Source organism: Centruroides sculpturatus, unplaced genomic scaffold (genome assembly GCF_000671375.1).
Source record: "Centruroides sculpturatus isolate CEXI.00-Female unplaced genomic scaffold, Cexi_2.0 scaffold302, whole genome shotgun sequence".
Classification (NCBI taxonomy): domain Eukaryota; kingdom Metazoa; phylum Arthropoda; class Arachnida; order Scorpiones; family Buthidae; genus Centruroides; species Centruroides sculpturatus.
The window spans coordinates 318853-344082 of record NW_019384537.1 but is presented as its reverse complement, the minus strand read 5'-3'; the positions used below and the strand labels follow the sequence as shown (position 1 = coordinate 344082).

The following is a 25230-nucleotide window of genomic DNA, read 5'->3' as shown; positions in this document are numbered from 1 at the left end:
CCTGAAAAATGGCTTATCAAATTAAGACCATTTCGGTATCAAAAATTTGTCATAATCATGTGATGACATTTATTGATTTTTCGATACTGCCATACAGGATACGGAAGTTATTAACCACTTTCTTTCTCGCTCGTTTCATATTGCATCCATATATTTCTCTTTTTAAAATATTTTATAAATGTTTTTTTTTTTCAATTTTAAAGCAATTTTCAGTACATTTTTTAAAAAATTCTAAATTTAACTCTGCTTCATTTATTTGCTGATGATTATGCTTTCATAATTAAATTAAAGCTAATAAAATATAGATTTGTAGGATAATTTATTATTTATTTTATATAATTGTATTCTGGGATTATTTGTATGTATTAAATGTAATCTCACGTTTATGAAAGTTGAGTATATAGAATAAAAGATAATTAACTTTGCTTCTGGCATAAAACTTAAACTTCTGAATATAATAAGGATAAATTTAATGATATTAAGAAAAATTAAAGGTAAATATTTTGGAATTTGCTTATTAACTTCTACACTCTTCAAAAAAAAACTTAATTTAACCATTGTAACTTGTATAACCTTATCAGTCTAAGTACGGTGTATAAAGTTATGATAATAAAAAGGCATTATCCAAAGTATATTATTAACTTAGATAAAGTATTTTGGATATAAATCTAATGTAAAAAGCCCTAGAGTAACGTCAAAAAATATTAGCATAATGCATTGTAAAGAATTTTTATATGATACATAAAATACAATGGCTCTATAAGACTATCTTATTTACAAGATCGTTATATTTTTCAGAAAATATTAAAAAAAAATTTCTAAACATTGGAAAAAGAAATATTTAAATAAGTACATGAATATTTTAATTATATTTAATTTAATAAAGTCAAAACACCGGATCTATTATAAAAACACCAGAATAATGGATTGTATCTGAATGAATTAGTTCATTTGAAATAATCAACATCGGAATCAGTTATTTTATTGAGAAAAATGAGAATGATAAGGAGTCACGTGTCTCTATACTTCTTTGTTGATCCATTGTTCAATTTGTCTGATGTACAAGTATATTTATAATAATTTTAATTATAAATCCTGAGATTTTAGGTTTGATATTTATTTGTTAGGCTGAAATTTTCAAATGACAGACCTATAAATTTCCAGTGTCGGCCGTCTGTCTGTCTGCCTTCGTTAATCTCGAGAACAGAGTTAGATGAAAATCCACACCCAAGAATGGAAAGTTTAGGAGCTGGAGACCCGATTAACTGTTTACGAAATTCCGGTCTGATCGGAAGTCACGTGACATTTTTAGATGAAAATATGATTATACATTGCAGCCTGGTATTGTGACAATGTCACAATAAATAATTGCTTTTATACTCACTTACAATTATATAAAATCCCTTGCATTAGTGAAATTCGTAAACACTTTACAATGGTTCAATTAATGTTCAATAACCCTTAAATGTTGTAAAATTCTCTTTATTTATAGAAAATAAATAAATTTTAAAAAATCAAATTATAATCTTTATTACTTAAATAAATGTATTTTCCGTGTTTAACGATTTCAATACTATCAATTTAACAGAATTAAGTTTTATTTAAATCTAAATAAATGTATAATTTAATATATTTGAATTAATTCAAATTTGTTATTTTCTTCGTTCTCGAGTATGAATCGGAAAGAAATTTTCACTTTTTATTTATTTATTTTTTCCAATTTCTTTCTGATCAAGAACTTCAAAATGACAATTCTTTATCATCAAATTACTTTTATAGAAAACTTGAGTTGCATCCTCTGGATATTTGGAATTTAGTTCCCTTCTAAACAATTTTAATGCAATGAAAAAAATAAAATTCTTTTCAGAAACTAAGACTGCATACATTTAATTTTGTTTTAAATTGGAAATACTTGGATATTTCTGAAAGAATTCCTTGACTTTTAAATTTAAATTATATCTCAATTGTGAAGCCATCACGGTTACTCAACCATGACAGTTACTCAAAGATCATAATTTATTCAGTAAAAATTAAAAAATAAAATTACATGACTTATATAAATATATACAAATATTCCTTTCCTTCTGTAATTACTTAGATAATTATTTATATATTATACTATTTATTCATGTAGAACCAAACATTTAAAAATTAATTTAAAAATATCTTTTCGATGTATTTTTCGAACGCTAATTCTTATAATTTGCTTTATATTCTGTGCAATATTTCAGCAATAAGAACGAATTAATAAAAGAATATTGCCTATCTTTTGATATTAATATATATGTTTTTTATATACATATACTATATATAATTTCAGTAATACCTACTGAAAACAGCACCTAATTTCAATTCCTGTTAAACATATATTTAATATTTGAATATTTAACAGAAGATTAATAAAAGGTGTGCTTAGTATTATATATTAAATATTACTTTAGGCAATATTAACTATAGGGAAGCCCAAAATCAGTTAATCATTGCAAGGATTAAATCGCCGTCTACATTATTTACTAAAGTTGTTCAAAATGAGATCGTTCTCACTAAAATGCTTTGCTATATTTTCACAAATTTCTGACTTACTTGCACACCTTGCCCTTTATAAATACATGCATACCTTGCAACTAACCTTTATGAATACTTGCATACCTTGCAATTGACCTTTATGAATAATTGCATATCTTACAGTTTACCTTGATGAATTATTTGCACACTCTGTAAGTGACCTTTATAAATTAGTTGCACACGTTGCAACTGACCTTTATGAATTACCTGCACAGTCTGCAACTAACCATTAGATCACTTTTAAGAACTTTAAAGAATTTTTGACATAATACTGTATATGTATAAACGAAATTATCAGAAATATTCTCTATTTATTTTATACGTTAGCTTTATATATAGTTCAGATTAAAAGAAGATAAATATTATAATAAAAATTTTAAAATTTTGCCAATAAAAATCATAAAATGTGCCGAAACATTTTAGAAAATTACTCAAAAAAATACTACTCTTTAAATCTATGTCTAAATATATAATTAATAAATAGATCAACAATTTTATATTATAAATTTATACATAAAACTTAATTTATGTAACATTACATTCATACATATCTTAATAATTCTCCAGTGATAAAAAATTATTACATATAAATTTAATTTTATTTCATATTCATAAAAAATTTATTAATAATTTAAATATTTAAATATTTATTAATGTAAAAAGTGTTAAGCTTTTTTTCATTCTATACAATATTATAACTGAAAAAAATTTAAATAAAATAGAGATAAATATATTTAACTTTAGAAAAATTATACACATATTTTTTATATACATATATATTTTTTTTAATTTAAAAAATAAAAAATATGCGCTGAGTAATTCGTAAAGAAGTGCTCATTTCCTTTCAAGTATAAAAATGAGTAGATACCTAGAGGAGATACTCATTTCAAATAGGTCTAAGATAAAGAAGAAACCCGAGAGGCCTTAAAATTCTTTTAAACTGCACAAAAGAAGACCATTATGAATAACATAAAACGTTAACACATTTTTGGATGGACTTTTATTGGTATCGATGTTATGAAATAAAATGCTGAGAAAGTGTTGTTAAAATTCGAGATAAAAGAGTGATTAACAATTTTTCCCTTTTATCTCCATATCGTAAAAACTTCACATATTCTACCAGAAAACTTTTTATATATCTTTTTAATAATTGTAAATTTGTAGAAAATAGTAAATATTTTTAGCGTTTATCCGGGTATCATCTTAAGGATGCATGGGTTTGTACACAGGAAAATCCGCGTGTAAGTATTTATTTTCGCTTTACCAGAGTGATGCTATTCGGGAAGGCGCTAGATTGAGGTTTGTATTTAATTTATATGTATTTTGTACGAATGTGTGTACTTTTAGGTTTATATAAAAACAAACCTCGATCTAGCACCTTCCTAAATAGCGTCACCCTCGTAAAGCAACAATGAATACTTGTGTACGGATTTTTCCACAAATTGCATGACGATCTCCTTGACATATTTTTTGATGATTTTGCATTGTAAACGAGTGTTATCGCCGAATCATGTGACTGTCAAACACTCGAACGTTGTTATACATAATTCTTAATGTTTAAGATGGTTCAGTTTAGCGCTAAAGCCAATTTACTAGTAGTTTTAGAGGCAAACAAATGGTAACGTTAAATCGTAGTTTAAATGTACGTATATAAAAACACACCTAGAAATATATTTTAAGAAGAAAAACGTCTTATTAAGGCGACACATGTCTTGTCCCACTTCCTAAATACTCGTATGAATATTTTACTAATGTAAACCGTTTCCTTAACTCGAAATTTAAAAATATTTATTTATATTTAGATATATATCAATCACTTTAAATTAAGTAATTAGTTGACTAATTTGACTCGGTAGCTTATAGTTTTCTTTATTCATTAAACAGAAAATCCATAATTACACACAATCGTAAAGGAAACAAAAAGAATTTTTAGAAAGTTGGAATAGAAAATTATACGAAAACGTTCTAATGATTACCACAACGCAATTTCTGAAAGAAATAAAATTCTACTTTCTGCTACTCATCGTAAATTTTAACATTGGGAAACAAAGCTTCTAAAACGATAAGGTCTCTCCTCCACACACTGTTTAGTTCCTAATGAGAAAAGTGAGGCGAGTAGAAAGTAGTGTGACCAGATAAATCTTTACAAGCTAACACAATAAAGAAGTTAAAGAAAATAAGTCAATTTAAAGCAATTTGGCTTTTTTTTTTAAACCTTCTTATAAAAACTTTATCTTATAAACAATTGGAAACTTTTAAATTTGCTTGATTACCAAAAATATATTCATATAGTTTATTTGAATTTTTAACACACATTTTCAACGCGAAGAGTATTAAATAAACCTTAAATATAAAGAATAATGCCTTTTTTATGTATTTAAAATACATTTATATCATTTTTCAAAGTTAAAATTTGAATAAGTAGAAAGGAAAATGATAATAATGATTACTTTTATAAGTTCTACTTATTGGAAGTTTCATTTTACAATCATTCTATTGTTATCTTTAAGCAATTATTGGGCTACAATTTGAAAAAAATATAGACCTATAAATTCTCACTGTCGTATGTCTGTCTGTCCTAAAGAATGGTGTTAAATAGATGAAAATTGAGACCAGATATGGAAAACTTAGGGGCAGAGGACCACGATTAACTATATATAAACTTCTGTTCTCGACTGAAAATCACGTGTTTTTAATTCAAAAATTTTTCCCCAGAACAGCGTAAAATAGATGATCGGCATGACTGTTGTTATCAGGAAAAGTATGATGTACAAGGGAACACCTACTAATTTGAAATCGAGAACATATGTTTTCAATTAAATAAATTAAAAATGTGATTAAAAATTATAGCCCGGCATTGTAACGAAGTCACAATAATTTTTGCTCCTTAGATTTTTACCTTATTTTATTATATAATAAAACAATGAAAATCTAGGCCATTTTCTGTATCTATAATTTGTCATGGACATATTTTTGTTTTTAAGTTGTATTCTCTAAATTATGACGTAACACCTAGAATTATAATTTTTAAATATTTTTTAATTATATTTTCTAAATATGTTAGTGTCTAGCAATTTTAGAGTAGCGTATGTAAGTGTTTAGTCCATTTGTCTGTCCGTATTTTCTCCAAGATTATCTCGAAAACTATTTCATATGATAGTCTGAAGTATTTATGTTAATTCTAGTGATCAATCTATACTATTAAAGTACAAGCTGTATCGATATTCAACTATAATCAAGAGCAAATGGTATCTTAGAATACTTTTCATAACAAAAATACCTTTAAGTTGATGTAAATATTATAATTCTTTACATTAATAAAAGTTTATTCCTACTTTCACACAATTTTCTNAAAAATAAAAAATATGCGCTGAGTAATTCGTAAAGAAGTGCTCATTTCCTTTCAAGTATAAAAATGAGTAGATACCTAGAGGAGATACTCATTTCAAATAGGTCTAAGATAAAGAAGAAACCCGAGAGGCCTTAAAATTCTTTTAAACTGCACAAAAGAAGACCATTATGAATAACATAAAACGTTAACACATTTTTGGATGGACTTTTATTGGTATCGATGTTATGAAATAAAATGCTGAGAAAGTGTTGTTAAAATTCGAGATAAAAGAGTGATTAACAATTTTTCCCTTTTATCTCCATATCGTAAAAACTTCACATATTCTACCAGAAAACTTTTTATATATCTTTTTAATAATTGTAAATTTGTAGAAAATAGTAAATATTTTTAGCGTTTATCCGGGTATCATCTTAAGGATGCATGGGTTTGTACACAGGAAAATCCGCGTGTAAGTATTTATTTTCGCTTTACCAGAGTGATGCTATTCGGGAAGGCGCTAGATTGAGGTTTGTATTTAATTTATATGTATTTTGTACGAATGTGTGTACTTTTAGGTTTATATAAAAACAAACCTCGATCTAGCACCTTCCTAAATAGCGTCACCCTCGTAAAGCAACAATGAATACTTGTGTACGGATTTTTCCACAAATTGCATGACGATCTCCTTGACATATTTTTTGATGATTTTGCATTGTAAACGAGTGTTATCGCCGAATCATGTGACTGTCAAACACTCGAACGTTGTTATACATAATTCTTAATGTTTAAGATGGTTCAGTTTAGCGCTAAAGCCAATTTACTAGTAGTTTTAGAGGCAAACAAATGGTAACGTTAAATCGTAGTTTAAATGTACGTATATAAAAACACACCTAGAAATATATTTTAAGAAGAAAAACGTCTTATTAAGGCGACACATGTCTTGTCCCACTTCCTAAATACTCGTATGAATATTTTACTAATGTAAACCGTTTCCTTAACTCGAAATTTAAAAATATTTATTTATATTTAGATATATATCAATCACTTTAAATTAAGTAATTAGTTGACTAATTTGACTCGGTAGCTTATAGTTTTCTTTATTCATTAAACAGAAAATCCATAATTACACACAATCGTAAAGGAAACAAAAAGAATTTTTAGAAAGTTGGAATAGAAAATTATACGAAAACGTTCTAATGATTACCACAACGCAATTTCTGAAAGAAATAAAATTCTACTTTCTGCTACTCATCGTAAATTTTAACATTGGGAAACAAAGCTTCTAAAACGATAAGGTCTCTCCTCCACACACTGTTTAGTTCCTAATGAGAAAAGTGAGGCGAGTAGAAAGTAGTGTGACCAGATAAATCTTTACAAGCTAACACAATAAAGAAGTTAAAGAAAATAAGTCAATTTAAAGCAATTTGGCTTTTTTTTTTAAACCTTCTTATAAAAACTTTATCTTATAAACAATTGGAAACTTTTAAATTTGCTTGATTACCAAAAATATATTCATATAGTTTATTTGAATTTTTAACACACATTTTCAACGCGAAGAGTATTAAATAAACCTTAAATATAAAGAATAATGCCTTTTTTATGTATTTAAAATACATTTATATCATTTTTCAAAGTTAAAATTTGAATAAGTAGAAAGGAAAATGATAATAATGATTACTTTTATAAGTTCTACTTATTGGAAGTTTCATTTTACAATCATTCTATTGTTATCTTTAAGCAATTATTGGGCTACAATTTGAAAAAAATATAGACCTATAAATTCTCACTGTCGTATGTCTGTCTGTCCTAAAGAATGGTGTTAAATAGATGAAAATTGAGACCAGATATGGAAAACTTAGGGGCAGAGGACCACGATTAACTATATATAAACTTCTGTTCTCGACTGAAAATCACGTGTTTTTAATTCAAAAATTTTTCCCCAGAACAGCGTAAAATAGATGATCGGCATGACTGTTGTTATCAGGAAAAGTATGATGTACAAGGGAACACCTACTAATTTGAAATCGAGAACATATGTTTTCAATTAAATAAATTAAAAATGTGATTAAAAATTATAGCCCGGCATTGTAACGAAGTCACAATAATTTTTGCTCCTTAGATTTTTACCTTATTTTATTATATAATAAAACAATGAAAATCTAGGCCATTTTCTGTATCTATAATTTGTCATGGACATATTTTTGTTTTTAAGTTGTATTCTCTAAATTATGACGTAACACCTAGAATTATAATTTTTAAATATTTTTTAATTATATTTTCTAAATATGTTAGTATCTAGCAATTTTAGAGTAGCGTATGTAAGTGTTTAGTCCATTTGTCTGTCCGTATTTTCTCCAAGATTATCTCGAAAACTATTTCATATGATAGTCTGAAGTATTTATGTTAATTCTAGTGATCAATCTATACTATTAAAGTACAAGCTGTATCGATATTCAACTATAATCAAGAGAAAATGGTATCTTAGAATACTTCTTATAACAAAAATACCTTTAAGTTGATGTAAATATTATAATTCTTTACATTAATAAAAGTTTATTCCTACTTTCACACAATTTTCTCTCTTCTAGTCATAACGATTTACACTTTAAAAGTAATTTTTAAAAAATTGACAGTGCTGATTTGTAATATAAATTTTTAAAAATATATATTTTAACAAATATCTTAGATTAAATTTAGAGGAAAAAAAATCTATAAAAAATAATCAAGATATTTAGGAAAATTTTACAAAATAATTTCGATAAGTGCATAAGAAACTAATATTTTTACGTATGATAGCGAGAAGATGCGGATGAAAATGCATCCGGAAACAATTTATCAGGATTTTTTTTGGAAAATAATTCGTTGTTTTTCAATCCAAAACAAGCTTTATCCTGGAGATAAAATATCTTATTTGACAGTGAAGATATCGAGAATGATTAAAATCGATTCCAACTAAGCAACAGGAATCTTATCTTCCAACAGATGGCACCAATAATGGACCAATCAATAGTCATGGGAATCATAAAACAATATTAAACCATTGCTTATCAGAGAAAATATCATATTCTTATTTTGAAATTATGTTTCTTTTCCAAGAAAATAACATTAATTTTAAACAGAATTTAAATCAAATTTCGTTTATTTTTAAGAAGAAGGTGTAGAAAACTCGAAATTTTCCTTCAGTTTTCTTCAAAGTTCATTGTCTAAATTTGATTTTATAATCAAATTTTTTATGCTTAAATCGAAAATTAAGGTATAAAATGATAATATTTACGTAAAATATATTCAATTTTACATTTTTGATGTCAATAAATCGAATTCTATTTAAAAATATATATAGAAAGATTCGAACTTAAATACAGTATTTGAAAAATAAAACACTGAACACCTTATAACGCTGAGATATATTTATTAAAACACAAACGTTTTCAGCCTAATGTAATAGGCCATCATCAGGTGAATTTGCTGTCGAACACCTTTTGAAAATTCTGTTAAATGGAACTTTCGAACCTTATAAATTCAAAATTATANTCCTTTAGAGATATTAATGATTTAAAAGTATTTCCCACATTAATAACCACGTATCGACCGTTAATAAGCTCAGTATATATAAAATAATATAAATTTTCAAAGAAAAAAAACTAAAAATTTATAATTAATCTTTGATAAGAAAAAATTAAAATGTACGTATTAATTTTTTTCATAAATATCAAATTTTTATTTAATGAAACGTAAGCAAATATACGAATTATTATTATATTTACCATATCGAATAGTTCTATTCAATTTTCTAAATCAGGATCCGAGTCAAATCTCTGCTATAAATGCTATAAATGTCATATTACATCAGGTGTTCTAGATAAGTCATAGCTGCCTGAATCTCTTGACAATACAACCATTGGAGGATTGAAATGGGTTCGGGAATAGCAAAGGTGCATTTATCATACAAAACTCTCTATCTAAAAACAATATTTCATTTGTAATACTTGCTTATACAGGCACTTTATTAGCACCTATATATTACTGTTTATTTGTTTCTGTAGTGTGTCATTAGTGAATTATTAACAACTATATTTAGGGTTTGGAACAGTCCTTTATATATAAGTAAGACACTATATATATTTTATTAGTGCCTACGCTGTCTTGTGTAGCAATGATGTTTAATCAATAGAATGATTTAATAAAACTCGCCATATTAATTAAGTATTGGGACTAAATAAAGGCATTTTTGTTTAGACTTTCAGACCTTTAAACATTAAAAAATTGTAGTTTCTATATATAATCCTAATTTGAGTTAATATATTGAAAAACTTGAAAATTTAAGCGTATATTCTTTTTGAATTTCTTCCATAATTTTTTAATTTACGTTTAGTATCTACGTATCTTAAATTACTTAAATAGGTGCATACTACAGTAGCGATATTGTAGGCTCCAATTACAAAATGCAAACCTACATTCATCCCTATAGGGCTATTGATGAAGACTAAACTATAAGTATATACTTATGTATAAGTGTGTTTGTCACATTCAAATCTTTTTCCCGTACTGATTTTATCTTACTTCTGTTTACAAAAATAAGAGGACCAGGGCTCCATGTCTCCTCACTGGTTACTCTACTGATAATGCATATAAGCTATAAGTATGTATAATGAATACTTATTTATTTATCAACACTAAATTAATAACATTCTTTTACTGAATGAAAAACTTTTCTACAAAAATAAAGAATATGAAAAGAAGTAATAAATAAATACAGTAAATATACAGCATTTTATATAGTCTCTATGCAGTATCTATATATAAACCTTCTTCTAATAAAATTTTCTATACATTTAAAAACTTATTAATAAAATTTCCATTTTTCTAAGTGAAAATAAAATTATTTCAGCTATAAAATCGATAAAATATTATTCATATTGTAATTTATTTATTAAAATAAACATTAAAAATTGAGTAATAAACATATACCAATATCGTTTCTATTCAGTTTAATTTATCAATATTATTTCATTTAGTCTTTCCGTTTATTCTCAATAATAAACACTGCAACAGTTAATTCAACTTACAAGACTTCCCCATCATAAAATGATTTTCTAACGAAATTTTTTGATGAAATAGTGGCTAGAGTGTTACAAATAGGTTACTATTTTTATAGAAACTTGCTCTTTACTCCTCTGGAGTAATATAGACTTGGGAACTATTTTAGTTGATATCTCATAAGCTATTTGGCAATAGATTTTTGAAATTTTCAACAAAGATGCACTTTAACTCCTTACAAGAGATAAGTATCTTTCGCTCATCATTTTCTCTAGAAGGAGAGGAACGTGCCTTAAGCACAGTTGAGAATTCATTCTCTACTCAACCAGAACTTTTAGATATAGATATAGTTTTTGGAAGAAAAATATACTCTTCATTTATTGACAGCAGATGACATAATTCCGTTATTGTCAATTATCCGGTTTATATTATTTTATAATTTAATTTATAATCAAATCTAATTTTCATAATTATAAATATATTAACACCCATCAAAATTATTTATTAAACATATAAATATTAATAAATCTTATCGGAAATTTATGGAAGAACGAGCAAAAGTATTAATCATATTTTTAATTTAGCTAATTTAAAATATATGCTCTCTATTTCAAATTAGTAGTGTCTTCTCTCTGTACATCATACTTTTCCTGATAACAGCAGAGTCATGCCGGTCATTTATGTAATTCTGTTCTAAGAAAACATTTTTGAATTTAGATCACGTGGCTTCCGATCTAGACCGGAAGTTTAGTGTATAGTTAATCGGGGAATCCTGCCCTTACTCTTTCCATATGTAATCTCGATTTTCATCTATCTTATGCCGTTCTCGATATTAAGGAAGGACAAACGGATTACAGCGGGAATTCATAGGACTACAATCTTTCAAATTGCAGCCCAATGAAGATTTTTACCTAAAATATCCTTTTATCTGATAGTCCTTTAGAGATATTAATGATTTAAAAGTATTTCCCACATTAATAACCACGTATCGACCGTTAATAAGCTCAGTATATATAAAATAATATAAATTTTCAAAGAAAAAAAACTAAAAATTTATAATTAATCTTTGATAAGAAAAAATTAAAATGTACGTATTAATTTTTTTCATAAATATCAAATTTTTATTTAATGAAACGTAAGCAAATATACGAATTATTATTATATTTACCATATCGAATAGTTCTATTCAATTTTCTAAATCAGGATCCGAGTCAAATCTCTGCTATAAATGCTATAAATGTCATATTACATCAGGTGTTCTAGATAAGTCATAGCTGCCTGAATCTCTTGACAATACAACCATTGGAGGATTGAAATGGGTTCGGGAATAGCAAAGGTGCATTTATCATACAAAACTCTCCATCTAAAAACAATATTTCATTTGTAATACTTGCTTATACAGGCACTTTATTAGCACCTATATATTACTGTTTATTTGTTTCTGTAGTGTGTCATTAGTGAATTATTAACAACTATATTTAGGGTTTGGAACAGTCCTTTATATATAAGTAAGACACTATATATATTTTATTAGTGCCTACGCTGTCTTGTGTAGCAATGATGTTTAATCAATAGAATGATTTAATAAAACTCGCCATATTAATTAAGTATTGGGACTAAATAAAGGCATTTTTGTTTAGACTTTCAGACCTTTAAACATTAAAAAATTGTAGTTTCTATATATAATCCTAATTTGAGTTAATATATTGAAAAACTTGAAAATTTAAGCGTATATTCTTTTTGAATTTCTTCCATAATTTTTTAATTTACGTTTAGTATCTACGTATCTTAAATTACTTAAATAGGTGCATACTACAGTAGCGATATTGTAGGCTCCAATTACAAAATGCAAACCTACATTCATCCCTATAGGGCTATTGATGAAAACTAAACTATAAGTATATACTTATGTATAAGTGTGTTTGTCACATTCAAATCTTTTTCCCGTACTGATTTTATCTTACTTCTGTTTACAAAAATAAGAGGACCAGGGCTCCATGTCTCCTCACTGGTTACTCTACTGATAATGCATATAAGCTATAAGTATGTATAATGAATACTTATTTATTTATCAACACTAAATTAATAACATTCTTTTACTGAATGAAAAACTTTTCTACAAAAATAAAGAATATGAAAAGAAGTAATAAATAAATACAGTAAATATACAGCATTTTATATAGTCTCTATGCAGTATCTATATATAAACCTTCTTCTAATAAAATTTTCTATACATTTAAAAACTTATTAATAAAATTTCCATTTTTCTAAGTGAAAATAAAATTATTTCAGCTATAAATATAATTTTAGAAAGTAATAAATCGACAAAAGTCAAGTCATTTTAATAGAAAATAACGACAGGAAAAGTGTTGCACACCATACTTTTTATGAGTAAAAATTAAAAATATTTGAAGTCTGATCAAGATTTAAAGCATAAATATGAATTTTCATCACCATAACCTTTCGATAATAAATTTTTAGAACTTCACAAAAGTACATCTACTATAATTAAATCCTTAAATTATCTTTCATATTTTAAATAGGAATATTCATGCTCTCATTAAATATACCCTATAAATAACATTCACGTTTTAATAATTTATAAGATTATGCTTATAAATAAACATTTTTTAAAGTCAAAAATTGACAGGAATCTGTATAAAATAAATATATAAAAGAGATATTAAAATATTTATTAAATAATTATCAAAATTTTTGAGTTAGTATATGAAACGGTACATTAGAAGAGCATTTTCTTGGTAATTTATTATGGCCAATATACATTTTCAAATATGTCTGAAATATTTATTCACGTTACTAGACAATTGTAATGCTCCAGTTATTTCGACGTTACAAATTTTGTAATATTAGGAATTACATTTTCTATCAATTCTAAAAGCAATTCAAAAATATTTATTGAGTGATAAATATTTTCAATCAATTTTTTATAGATATAAAATATTTTAAATCATATTTTAGAAATCTCTTCGTCAAAGAAAATGGAGAGAAATGTGTTNTATTTCTGTAATTGTTTATAAAAAGTAAATCTTTTATTATTCAAGAATATTTTAGAAACTTTATGCATTTTTTTCTTATAAATTTTCAATTGACAAATATAAAAATCATATAACTAATAAACTATAATTATTGTAGAAATTGTTTAATTCTTTTGTATGTTTAACTAAGAGAGTAAAAAAAAACAAGTGTACATTGAAAGAAACTTTAATTATAATATATATCTATCGTAAAAATGATTATACTGTAATTTATTTGCCTCCTGTAACAGGGTTATAAACTTTTGTACCATGGGCATTCACAAAAAATTTTTAGGAAGAGGCAAAGCTTGGCGACAAATAATTATCTCAATAAATTTTTACTTAATTATTTAAATTTTTGGGGTTTTTTCACAAGTAAATTATAGGAAACAATATGGCAACAATACAAAAAGACAAGAAAAGTGTCCCATAGTCGATGGTGCATTGTTTTGTTTTATTTTATACGTCAAAGCGACATGTGAACGATATGCCGAGGGGATGTCTCACTCTATTAGAAACTGGCTCCTATTTAGATGCTACTAGTGTAAAAAAACACGGAAAACTTCATGTTCGGAAAGCGCGAACCAGGACCAACTACCAGTGTTCAGTAGTTTTTATCCATTCGGTTACTAGTATAACGTTACATATCTCAATCACTGTTATGATATTAATATTTGTAAAATATTTTACTCGATCCCGGGGAGGGCAAGTGCCCCGTTTGCTCCCTCTAGAGAAGCCGTTCTGCCCTTTGAACCATACTGGCTAGGAACAAATAAATAGTATTTGTATACAGTAACTATATATTTTATTTCACTTTTTCCCTTTACAAGCACCATTTTCTTTTTAAGTTTATTTTAACAGCTTACCGTAAGGTTGGCGCAGCATGGCCCATGAGGACCTTGAGACATAAAACAGCAGCAAAACAAATAAATAAATATAAAATCATTATCCCTTCACTATATTAATTTTTATACTATTTCAATCTTTCTTTATAAAGTAACTATTACTCAAACATTTAAATAATAATAATAATAATTTAAGAAATATTTAGTTGACAAAATACAAAAGCAATTATCTTTATCCTCCAGTAATTTTTCTCTATGTTTATTTCATTAATTAACTAGGCTTATAAATAAAAATTAAATTGTTACTGATGCTGCATATACAAAGATATTTCCCCGGAGCTTACTAAATATCAATAAATAAATTAAAGTACTTTAATATATATAAATTTTTTGTAATTTTCTGACAAACTTCTTTTAAAATTTCTTTACTTTAATTCATAAATATTCACATAATGGTTTTTAAATTGATTGAAAGTAATTATTAAGAATTATCCTCTCCCTCTTTCTCTCTAAGAAATTTAATAATAATGCCTTAAGAGAAAATAATATTTAATAACACTTATAAATCATCTTAAATTTATAATAAATAATTTATTTTTTTTTCTTTTTAAGAAATAATAAAGAGTATTTAATAGAAAAATATGGAAGTATATTCCTTTTATTTCTGTAATTGTTTATAAAAAGTAAATCTTTTATTATTCAAGAATATTTTAGAAACTTTATGCATTTTTTTCTTATAAATTTTCAATTGACAAATATAAAAATCATATAACTAATAAACTATAATTATTGTAGAAATTGTTTAATTCTTTTGTATGTTTAACTAAGAGAGTAAAAAAAAACAAGTGTACATTGAAAGAAACTTTAATTATAATATATATCTATCGTAAAAATGATTATACTGTAATTTATTTGCCTCCTGTAACAGGGTTATAAACTTTTGTACCATGGGCATTCACAAAAAATTTTTAGGAAGAGGCAAAGCTTGGCGACAAATAATTATCTCAATAAATTTTTACTTAATTATTTAAATTTTTGGGGTTTTTTCACAAGTAAATTATAGGAAACAATATGGCAACAATACAAAAAGACAAGAAAAGTGTCCCATAGTCGATGGTGCATTGTTTTGTTTTATTTTATACGTCAAAGCGACATGTGAGCGATATGCCGAGGGGATGTCTCACTCTATTAGAAACTGGCTCCTATTTAGATGCTACTAGTGTAAAAAAACACGGAAAACTTCATGTTCGGAAAGCGCGAACCAGGACCAACTACCAGTGTTCAGTAGTTTTTATCCATTCGGTTACTAGTATAACGTTACATATCTCAATCACTGTTATGATATTAATATTTGTAAAATATTTTACTCGATCCCGGGGAGGGCAAGTGCCCCGTTTGCTCCCTCTAGAGAAGCCGTTCTGCCCTTTGAACCATACTGGCTAGGAACAAATAAATAGTATTTGTATACAGTAACTATATATTTTATTTCACTTTTTCCCTTTACAAGCACCATTTTCTTTTTAAGTTTATTTTAACAGCTTACCGTAAGGTTGGCGCAGCATGGCCCATGAGGACCTTGAGACATAAAACAGCAGCAAAACAAATAAATAAATATAAAATCATTATCCCTTCACTATATTAATTTTTATACAGAAATTCTGATTTGAAAATAGGAGTTAAATTATTCCAAAGAACAAATATATTTGATCCCACTTTATTATTTATGGTAATTCTTCTAAATTATTGTATGTCCCATTATACTGTATTAATTCTCATATTCACAATACTAATTCTAAGGCAGAAATTCTAGTGAGAAACAGGAATTTTCATATAATTTTAAACAATTTTTGCAAACATCNATTAAGAATTATCCTCTCCCTCTTTCTCTCTAAGAAATTTAATAATAATGCCTTAAGAGAAAATAAAATTTAATAACACTTATAAATCATCTTAAATTTATAATAAATAATTTAATTTTTTTCTTTTTAAGGAAGAGTATTTAAACGCCATTTTATTGTTTTAAAAATAAATATATTCGTATTATTATTGCTTACAAACACTTTACTCCCTACCTAACACAATTTAATATATTAATTACATTCCATGTTTATATAGATCCTATTTATTTATAAGTAATATTAATTTTTTAAATATATATTTACTTAAAAATTGTAATTATTTGAATATTTAATGACTAAAATATTATATAATTTTAATTAAAAAACCATTTCATTCCTAAGAACTTTAATATATAAAAACTTTATAAGAGCTTTAAAAATGTAAAATTGTTAAAAACTTTCAATTTTTTAAAATAGATTTATTAATATTTTTATTAAGTTAATTATATTTATTTATATTAAATGTCAACTTTAAAATATTAAAAATACTTCATGAAAATATTCAATACTGTAAATTTAATATTTATTATTTTTTTTTATTATTACATTTAATTTGACGATTTATTAAGTATTAATAAACGTGTTTAAAATGTTGATTTTTATTTATTTAATTATGAATTATAATCATTTATAAAATTTTTAAAGTGCTTTTTCGAATTAACTTTGATTCTTATAGGTTTTAAAAATTTCATTTCTTAATTAGACTTAATATTAATATTTAATTCATATTAATTCTATTGTTTTTAAAATAATATTAAAGTATATATTTGCTGAATTTGATAGAAGAAATTGACATTTTCTACTAATTTTTTGAATACTGAGGATAGTTCTTGAGGGTGGTCCAAAAGCCGGTTAACCACCGTAAAGATTACGTTGAAGTCTTATTTTTAACTATAAATTATAATTATGTATACAAACAACATTTTGCAACCGAAATTTATGTCTTATTTTTCGAAAATTGATGCAATTGCTACAATTCTCTATCAATTTAATAGAATACATTGTTCTAAACTCAGTTTGCAATTCATATTCGCAAATGGGATTAGAACTTGAGCTAGATTTATGTATATTATGGTTCCTAAGCAGAAACAGATACTGTGGAGGCCTCCTAAAAAACTATGCCCACTAAAAACAACAACAAATATTTACGATGAGGCCCTATGCTATAGTTTATCTTATTTATAGACTATATAAATTACTACACTGCCTAGAAACACAGTCAACTAACTTTTGGGCCATCCTAGATTATATTTAATTTAATAAAATAATTTAAAACATTCAATAATTTTAAGCATAAATATTATAAGCAGCATATAAAAATATATACGAGATGTTACAATTTTGAAAGGGTGCATATATATTTTTTTATTTAATTTTTCTTCCACGAATTATTGAATAATTTCATTGATTTTCTTTCAACAGCTAATGAAAAATTTTAGCAACTAATGAAAAATCGTTTCTCTCTTAATGATCAGAGAATGAAATTTTATTGATTGTTGTTGCTTTACAATAGCCAAACATTCGTTCTGATATCACATAATTGTCTATGTAAATAATCTATAAAGATAATAGGTAATAAGGGATTTTCTTTTATCTTCTTCCAAAGTTTTTGACTTCAAATATTTGATTATAATCCAACAATTCGCTCGTTGAATTGCTCACTTGTCGAACTTAATTCTGCTATTTTCTTTAATATTTTATAAGGGGATACACACAAGACGTAACATTTTATTATAAATCTACTTAAATTTAATTTTATTTCTTTTATAAATTAAATTGTTAAAGATTTTAAGATTTATTTTAAATAAAAACATGATTATTTGTGAAAGAAATTCGATTTTTTTAATGTTAGATTTATATTTTTAATATTAAGAATATAGAGAATATTATAAGAATATTTTTTAATATTAAATATCGATTTTTATAAACTTGTTAACTGTTTAACTGATTAAAATGGTATTGAAAGAGTTAAATTCGTGATTNATTATTTCACGAATTATTAATCACATTTAGAAAATCAATTTTAATTATATTGTTCAGGAATTATCTATTTTATCAATTAATTAATATTCTACATTAATAAAAACATAGTTTTAAACAATTAAGGTATTTTAAGTCTATATTCTTGTGTAGTGTAAGTGTACACGTGTGTATCAATAGTATACACAGGAGTAAATTTAGAATTGTGACTTTAAGTTATAACATATAAATGGTCTTCCCCTTCACCAAATAATGATAAATTTAAGTTATGATACCCTATATTTTAAGATGCCCTATAGTTTAACTATACATAAGCTAAGCTATAGGGCATCACACTCTTCGCTTGTCTATAAATACAACCCATGTAAAAAGGCAGAGTGAAATGTAAACTTGTTAGGCCCTAAACTGTAGGCCCTTTCTACCCCACCAATAAATAAATAAATAAATAAATTTAAATGCCCAAGGTCCTAAGCTGCAGCTTTTTAAACTTACATATAAATCTATCCTTTTACAAACTTATGAGGCTACTAATATACATATTTTTTACATTAAAATATATAAATAACATGCCAAATATTCCAAAATATTCGTTATTTTCCTAAACATAAAGCCATTTCTAAGAAAATTAATTTTTTATTTTCTAAAATTAACATTAAATATTTATTATCTATAATGTATAGATCATTAAAACAGTATATATACATATATGTTTATATATATTGTATATATAATAGCCAAATTAATTTTATCATTCCTCAAATTCTGTTCCGAGGTAATTCATAAACAAGTGTTAAGCATTAATCAATCAAGAGCTGAATATGCAAGGTTTGTTACATTATGTTAACTACTAGATGTGGAAATATAACATAACTGATGTTAGAAAATGTCATTAATTTGATTACTATACGAATTTAAATTGCTTAAACTAGAATATTTTCTTTAAATATCAAAATTAACATTATAAACATAATTATAACAGGCTATTATTAATAATTGTTAATTTATAGTCATTTAGCTTAATTTATATTAAACGGAAAGGATCTGCGAGTATAAATAAGTTTACTAAATAAATATTTACCGGCTGGAATTATGGAAAAATTGCAAGATTCGTGTTGAATTCCAACATTGTTCTTCGCTTGGCAAATAAGGGAACCGTAATCATCGTCTGTCCTTGGTGTATAAGTAGTCACACTTCTCATTCCTTCTTTTGTAAAAGCGACTATTTCCATCACTCTAGCAGAATTATTGAACATCCAATAGAAAGTAACATCATTTGGATCAGCATCTACTTCGCAAACTACTCGAACAGCCTCATTCAGACTCACTCCATACACAGTTTTCGATGATGAACAAACAGGAGCATCTGAGAATAAATAGAATTTCATTCATCTTAAGTTTCAAAACTTTATTCAAAAAACTTTCCTTTTATCAATTTTTAATGCACGTATCAATCTTGTATTTGGAAGAAAAAAAGAATTTTTTCTACCGACTCTTACTACTATACAAATCAAATTTACTATGAAAAATAAATAAAATCTCAATCATTGTTATTATTATTATTTCACGAATTATTAATCACATTTAGAAAATCAATTTTAATTATATTGTTCAGGAATTATCTATTTTATCAATTAATTAATATTCTACATTAATAAAAACATAGTTTTAAACAATTAAGGTATTTTAAGTCTATATTCTTGTGTAGTGTAAGTGTACACGTGTGTATCAATAGTATACACAGGAGTAAATTTAGAATTGTGACTTTAAGTTATAACATATAAATGGTCTTCCCCTTCACCAAATAATGATAAATTTAAGTTATGATACCCTATATTTTAAGATGCCCTATAGTTTAACTATACATAAGCTAAGCTATAGGGCATCACACTCTTCGCTTGTCTATAAATACAACCCATGTAAAAAGGCAGAGTGAAATGTAAACTTGTTAGGCCCTAAACTGTAGGCCCTTTCTACCCCACCAATAAATAAATAAATAAATAAATTTAAATGCCCAAGGTCCTAAGCTGCAGCTTTTTAAACTTACATATAAATCTATCCTTTTACAAACTTATGAGGCTACTAATATACATATTTTTTACATTAAAATATATAAATAACATGCCAAATATTCCAAAATATTCGTTATTTTCCTAAACATAAAGCCATTTCTAAGAAAATTAATTTTTTATTTTCTAAAATTAACATTAAATATTTATTATCTATAATGTATAGATCATTAAAACAGTATATATACATATATGTTTATATATATTGTATATATAATAGCCAAATTAATTTTATCATTCCTCAAATTCTGTTCCGAGGTAATTCATAAACAAGTGTTAAGCATTAATCAATCAAGAGCTGAATATGCAAGGTTTGTTACATTATGTTAACTACTAGATGTGGAAATATAACATAACTGATGTTAGAAAATGTCATTAATTTGATTACTATACGAATTTAAATTGCTTAAACTAGAATATTTTCTTTAAATATCAAAATTAACATTATAAACATAATTATAACAGGCTATTATTAATAATTGTTAATTTATAGTCATTTAGCTTAATTTATATTAAACGGAAAGGATCTGCGAGTATAAATAAGTTTACTAAATAAATATTTACCGGCTGGAATTATGGAAAAATTGCAAGATTCGTGTTGAATTCCAACATTGTTCTTCGCTTGGCAAATAAGGGAACCGTAATCATCGTCTGTCCTTGGTGTATAAGTAGTCACACTTCTCATTCCTTCTTTTGTAAAAGCGACTATTTCCATCACTCTAGCAGAATTATTGAACATCCAATAGAAAGTAACATCATTTGGATCAGCATCTACTTCGCAAACTACTCGAACAGCCTCATTCAGACTCACTCCATACACAGTTTTCGATGATGAACAAACAGGAGCATCTGAGAATAAATAGAATTTCATTCATCTTAAGTTTCAAAACTTTATTCAAAAAACTTTCCTTTTATCAATTTTTAATGCACGTATCAATCTTGTATTTGGAAGAAAAAAAGAATTTTTTCTACCGACTCTTACTACTATACAAATCAAATTTACTATGAAAAATAAATAAAATCTCAATCATTGTTATTATTATTATTTGTTAGCTTTTAATTAATTTGTAAGTAAATAAATTTATAACTCAGTACTTTAAAAAAATTATATATATATATACATAAAAAAAGGGAGAATTTGTTATAGTGGAAGCGTTGTTGAAAGAAGTCTTTTGTTGAATAGATAGCTGGGCAGCTTATGATATAAAAAAATGTATGAAAAGATCAATATTTTTCAACAAAATCTAGAATATTTGCGATTAGGTTTGTGGTACGTATCGAAAATACATCAGATATACAGTACGATGTTTCTTGCTTTTCTTATGAGAATATCCACAGCAATACTACGAGTAAAAAGAGCATTTAGATATAAAATTCCAGGGAATATTTTCATGTAAATATGCATTTCAAAACACGTAAAATTTTCCATTTACCATTTATATTTATTTTTATCATCATAAACCTACACTAATTACATTTAATTACAATTACTACAATTTGCTACTATTATAATTTTACATTTTTATTTCGTTATTCTATTCAACTTACAACTTAATTAATGTGTGTGAAATGAAAAATAAATTGGCATAATAATGAAGAGATTATATTATTAAGTTGCTTAATGAAAAATATTTTCATATGCTTTCATGACATTTTCTTATTTTATGAGAATGTTTTTTGTTTCGGAGATATTTTTGATGTGATAATTTCAAATTTTAATGTATTTTTTGTAGAGAAAATTGTTTAAAATAGTAAAATTAACTTTAATTTGATTACTCAGTTAATAATGAATGCTGCTTTTAGTACTTAAAAGAGTTACTCATTGAATAGTTTGTGTACAGAATGCTGCTCTATACTATACTATTCAGAATATACTATTGACTATTTTATATTGAAGATGCTGCTCAATACTCTTCTAGTCTATACAATTCTATATAGAATATATCATTGTATATTCTATGCAATTTACAATTTATAAGGAGGTTTGATACGTGATATCTCTCCGGAGCTCCCGATCTACTGGTTAAACAATAATAATAAAATTACGTAAATTAATTAGAAAATATGTTACATTGACATAAATTTTTGAATTTAAATTCATTGCTAGTGGTTTTATAATTAAAGCATAAATATTTTACTGGATTTTTATACCTAAGTATCTTTATCAGAAACTGCTTAAAAATTATTTTAAGCAGTTTCTGATAAAGGAAAATAAAGTATAAATATAATAAAATTTAATTTCTCAACAGTTTAGAAATTTCAAATTTTTAAATTCGTTTTCTTATTTATTTAATTAAATTTAAATTTAAAATAAAAGTAGTCACTTGCTTTGGGTTTATAGAAAAATGTTTTATTATAATGTAAAGGTATAAATTCATTTAATTATAATTTATTTTCTTAATGAAAGCAAACACAATTTAATCAATAAAATAAATAAATATAAATTAGATAATAATGTTATTTAATTAATTTAATACTTTTAGTCTAAATTTTTATTTGAAAAATATCTTTTTAGATGTACTTTATTGTTTTATTAATAAATTGATCAACTTTGAATAAAAATTAATAATAATTATTATTATTTCACGAATTATTAATCACATTTAGAAAATCAATTTTAATTATATTGTTCAGGAATTATCTATTTTATCAATTAATTAATATTCTACATTAATAAAAACATAGTTTTAAACAATTAAGGTATTTTAAGTCTATATTCTTGTGTAGTGTAAGTGTACACGTGTGTATCAATAGTATACACAGGAGTAAATTTAGAATTGTGACTTTAAGTTATAACATATAAATGGTCTTCCCCTTCACCAAATAATGATAAATTTAAGTTATGATACCCTATATTTTAAGATGCCCTATAGTTTAACTATACATAAGCTAAGCTATAGGGCATCACACTCTTCGCTTGTCTATAAATACAACCCATGTAAAAAGGCAGAGTGAAATGTAAACTTGTTAGGCCCTAAACTGTAGGCCCTTTCTACCCCACCAATAAATAAATAAATAAATAAATTTAAATGCCCAAGGTCCTAAGCTGCAGCTTTTTAAACTTACATATAAATCTATCCTTTTACAAACTTATGAGGCTACTAATATACATATTTTTTACATTAAAATATATAAATAACATGCCAAATATTCCAAAATATTCGTTATTTTCCTAAACATAAAGCCATTTCTAAGAAAATTAATTTTTTATTTTCTAAAATTAACATTAAATATTTATTATCTATAATGTATAGATCATTAAAACAGTATATATACATATATGTTTATATATATTGTATATATAATAGCCAAATTAATTTTATCATTCCTCAAATTCTGTTCCGAGGTAATTCATAAACAAGTGTTAAGCATTAATCAATCAAGAGCTGAATATGCAAGGTTTGTTACATTATGTTAACTACTAGATGTGGAAATATAACATAACTGATGTTAGAAAATGTCATTAATTTGATTACTATACGAATTTAAATTGCTTAAACTAGAATATTTTCTTTAAATATCAAAATTAACATTATAAACATAATTATAACAGGCTATTATTAATAATTGTTAATTTATAGTCATTTAGCTTAATTTATATTAAACGGAAAGGATCTGCGAGTATAAATAAGTTTACTAAATAAATATTTACCGGCTGGAATTATGGAAAAATTGCAAGATTCGTGTTGAATTCCAACATTGTTCTTCGCTTGGCAAATAAGGGAACCGTAATCATCGTCTGTCCTTGGTGTATAAGTAGTCACACTTCTCATTCCTTCTTTTGTAAAAGCGACTATTTCCATCACTCTAGCAGAATTATTGAACATCCAATAGAAAGTAACATCATTTGGATCAGCATCTACTTCGCAAACTACTCGAACAGCCTCATTCAGACTCACTCCATACACAGTTTTCGATGATGAACAAACAGGAGCATCTGAGAATAAATAGAATTTCATTCATCTTAAGTTTCAAAACTTTATTCAAAAAACTTTCCTTTTATCAATTTTTAATGCACGTATCAATCTTGTATTTGGAAGAAAAAAAGAATTTTTTCTACCGACTCNTATTTACGTGCAGAGAATTTATTTGCAGAAACGATTTGACTATTTGATGAAAGACAATGATTTTTGATTTGTATAATTATCAAACCATTTGGTAAACAAAAGCCATTGAATGAACTCAATTTATTGCTGGAGGCTAATGCCCTTGTTATCCATTAAGTAAATATTGTCAACGTAATACAAAATGGTGTAATGTATCATCATAGAGAACATAAATATAATTTCCAAATTAAATGATAGAAATTTTTAATACATTAATCATAAAATCCATACCTTTTACATTTGCATCTATTTTTAGTACAATTTTGATTAAAATTCTCATCATCTTTCGTCGATGTTTCTTCGACGTTAACATAAAATCAAATTTGCATTACGTATTTATGATTGATCAGACGTTTAAATTAATTGG

The 25230-nt window shown here is 25.4% G+C and overlaps 1 protein-coding gene across 1 annotated transcript in view; it reads right to left on the bottom strand.

The window, feature by feature from the left end:
• LOC111623274 (hemicentin-2-like) overlaps positions 1 to 25230 on the bottom strand; it is a 140025-nt gene that overhangs the window by 22613 nt on the left and 92182 nt on the right. The window contains exons 11-13 of the mRNA XM_023365795.1: positions 24353 to 24694; positions 21322 to 21606; positions 19770 to 20054 (exon numbers count right to left, since the gene is read on the bottom strand). Coding sequence (XP_023221563.1) covers positions 19770 to 20054; positions 21322 to 21606; positions 24353 to 24694 — 912 coding nt within the window. The remainder of the gene's footprint in view (positions 1 to 19769; positions 20055 to 21321; positions 21607 to 24352; positions 24695 to 25230) is intronic.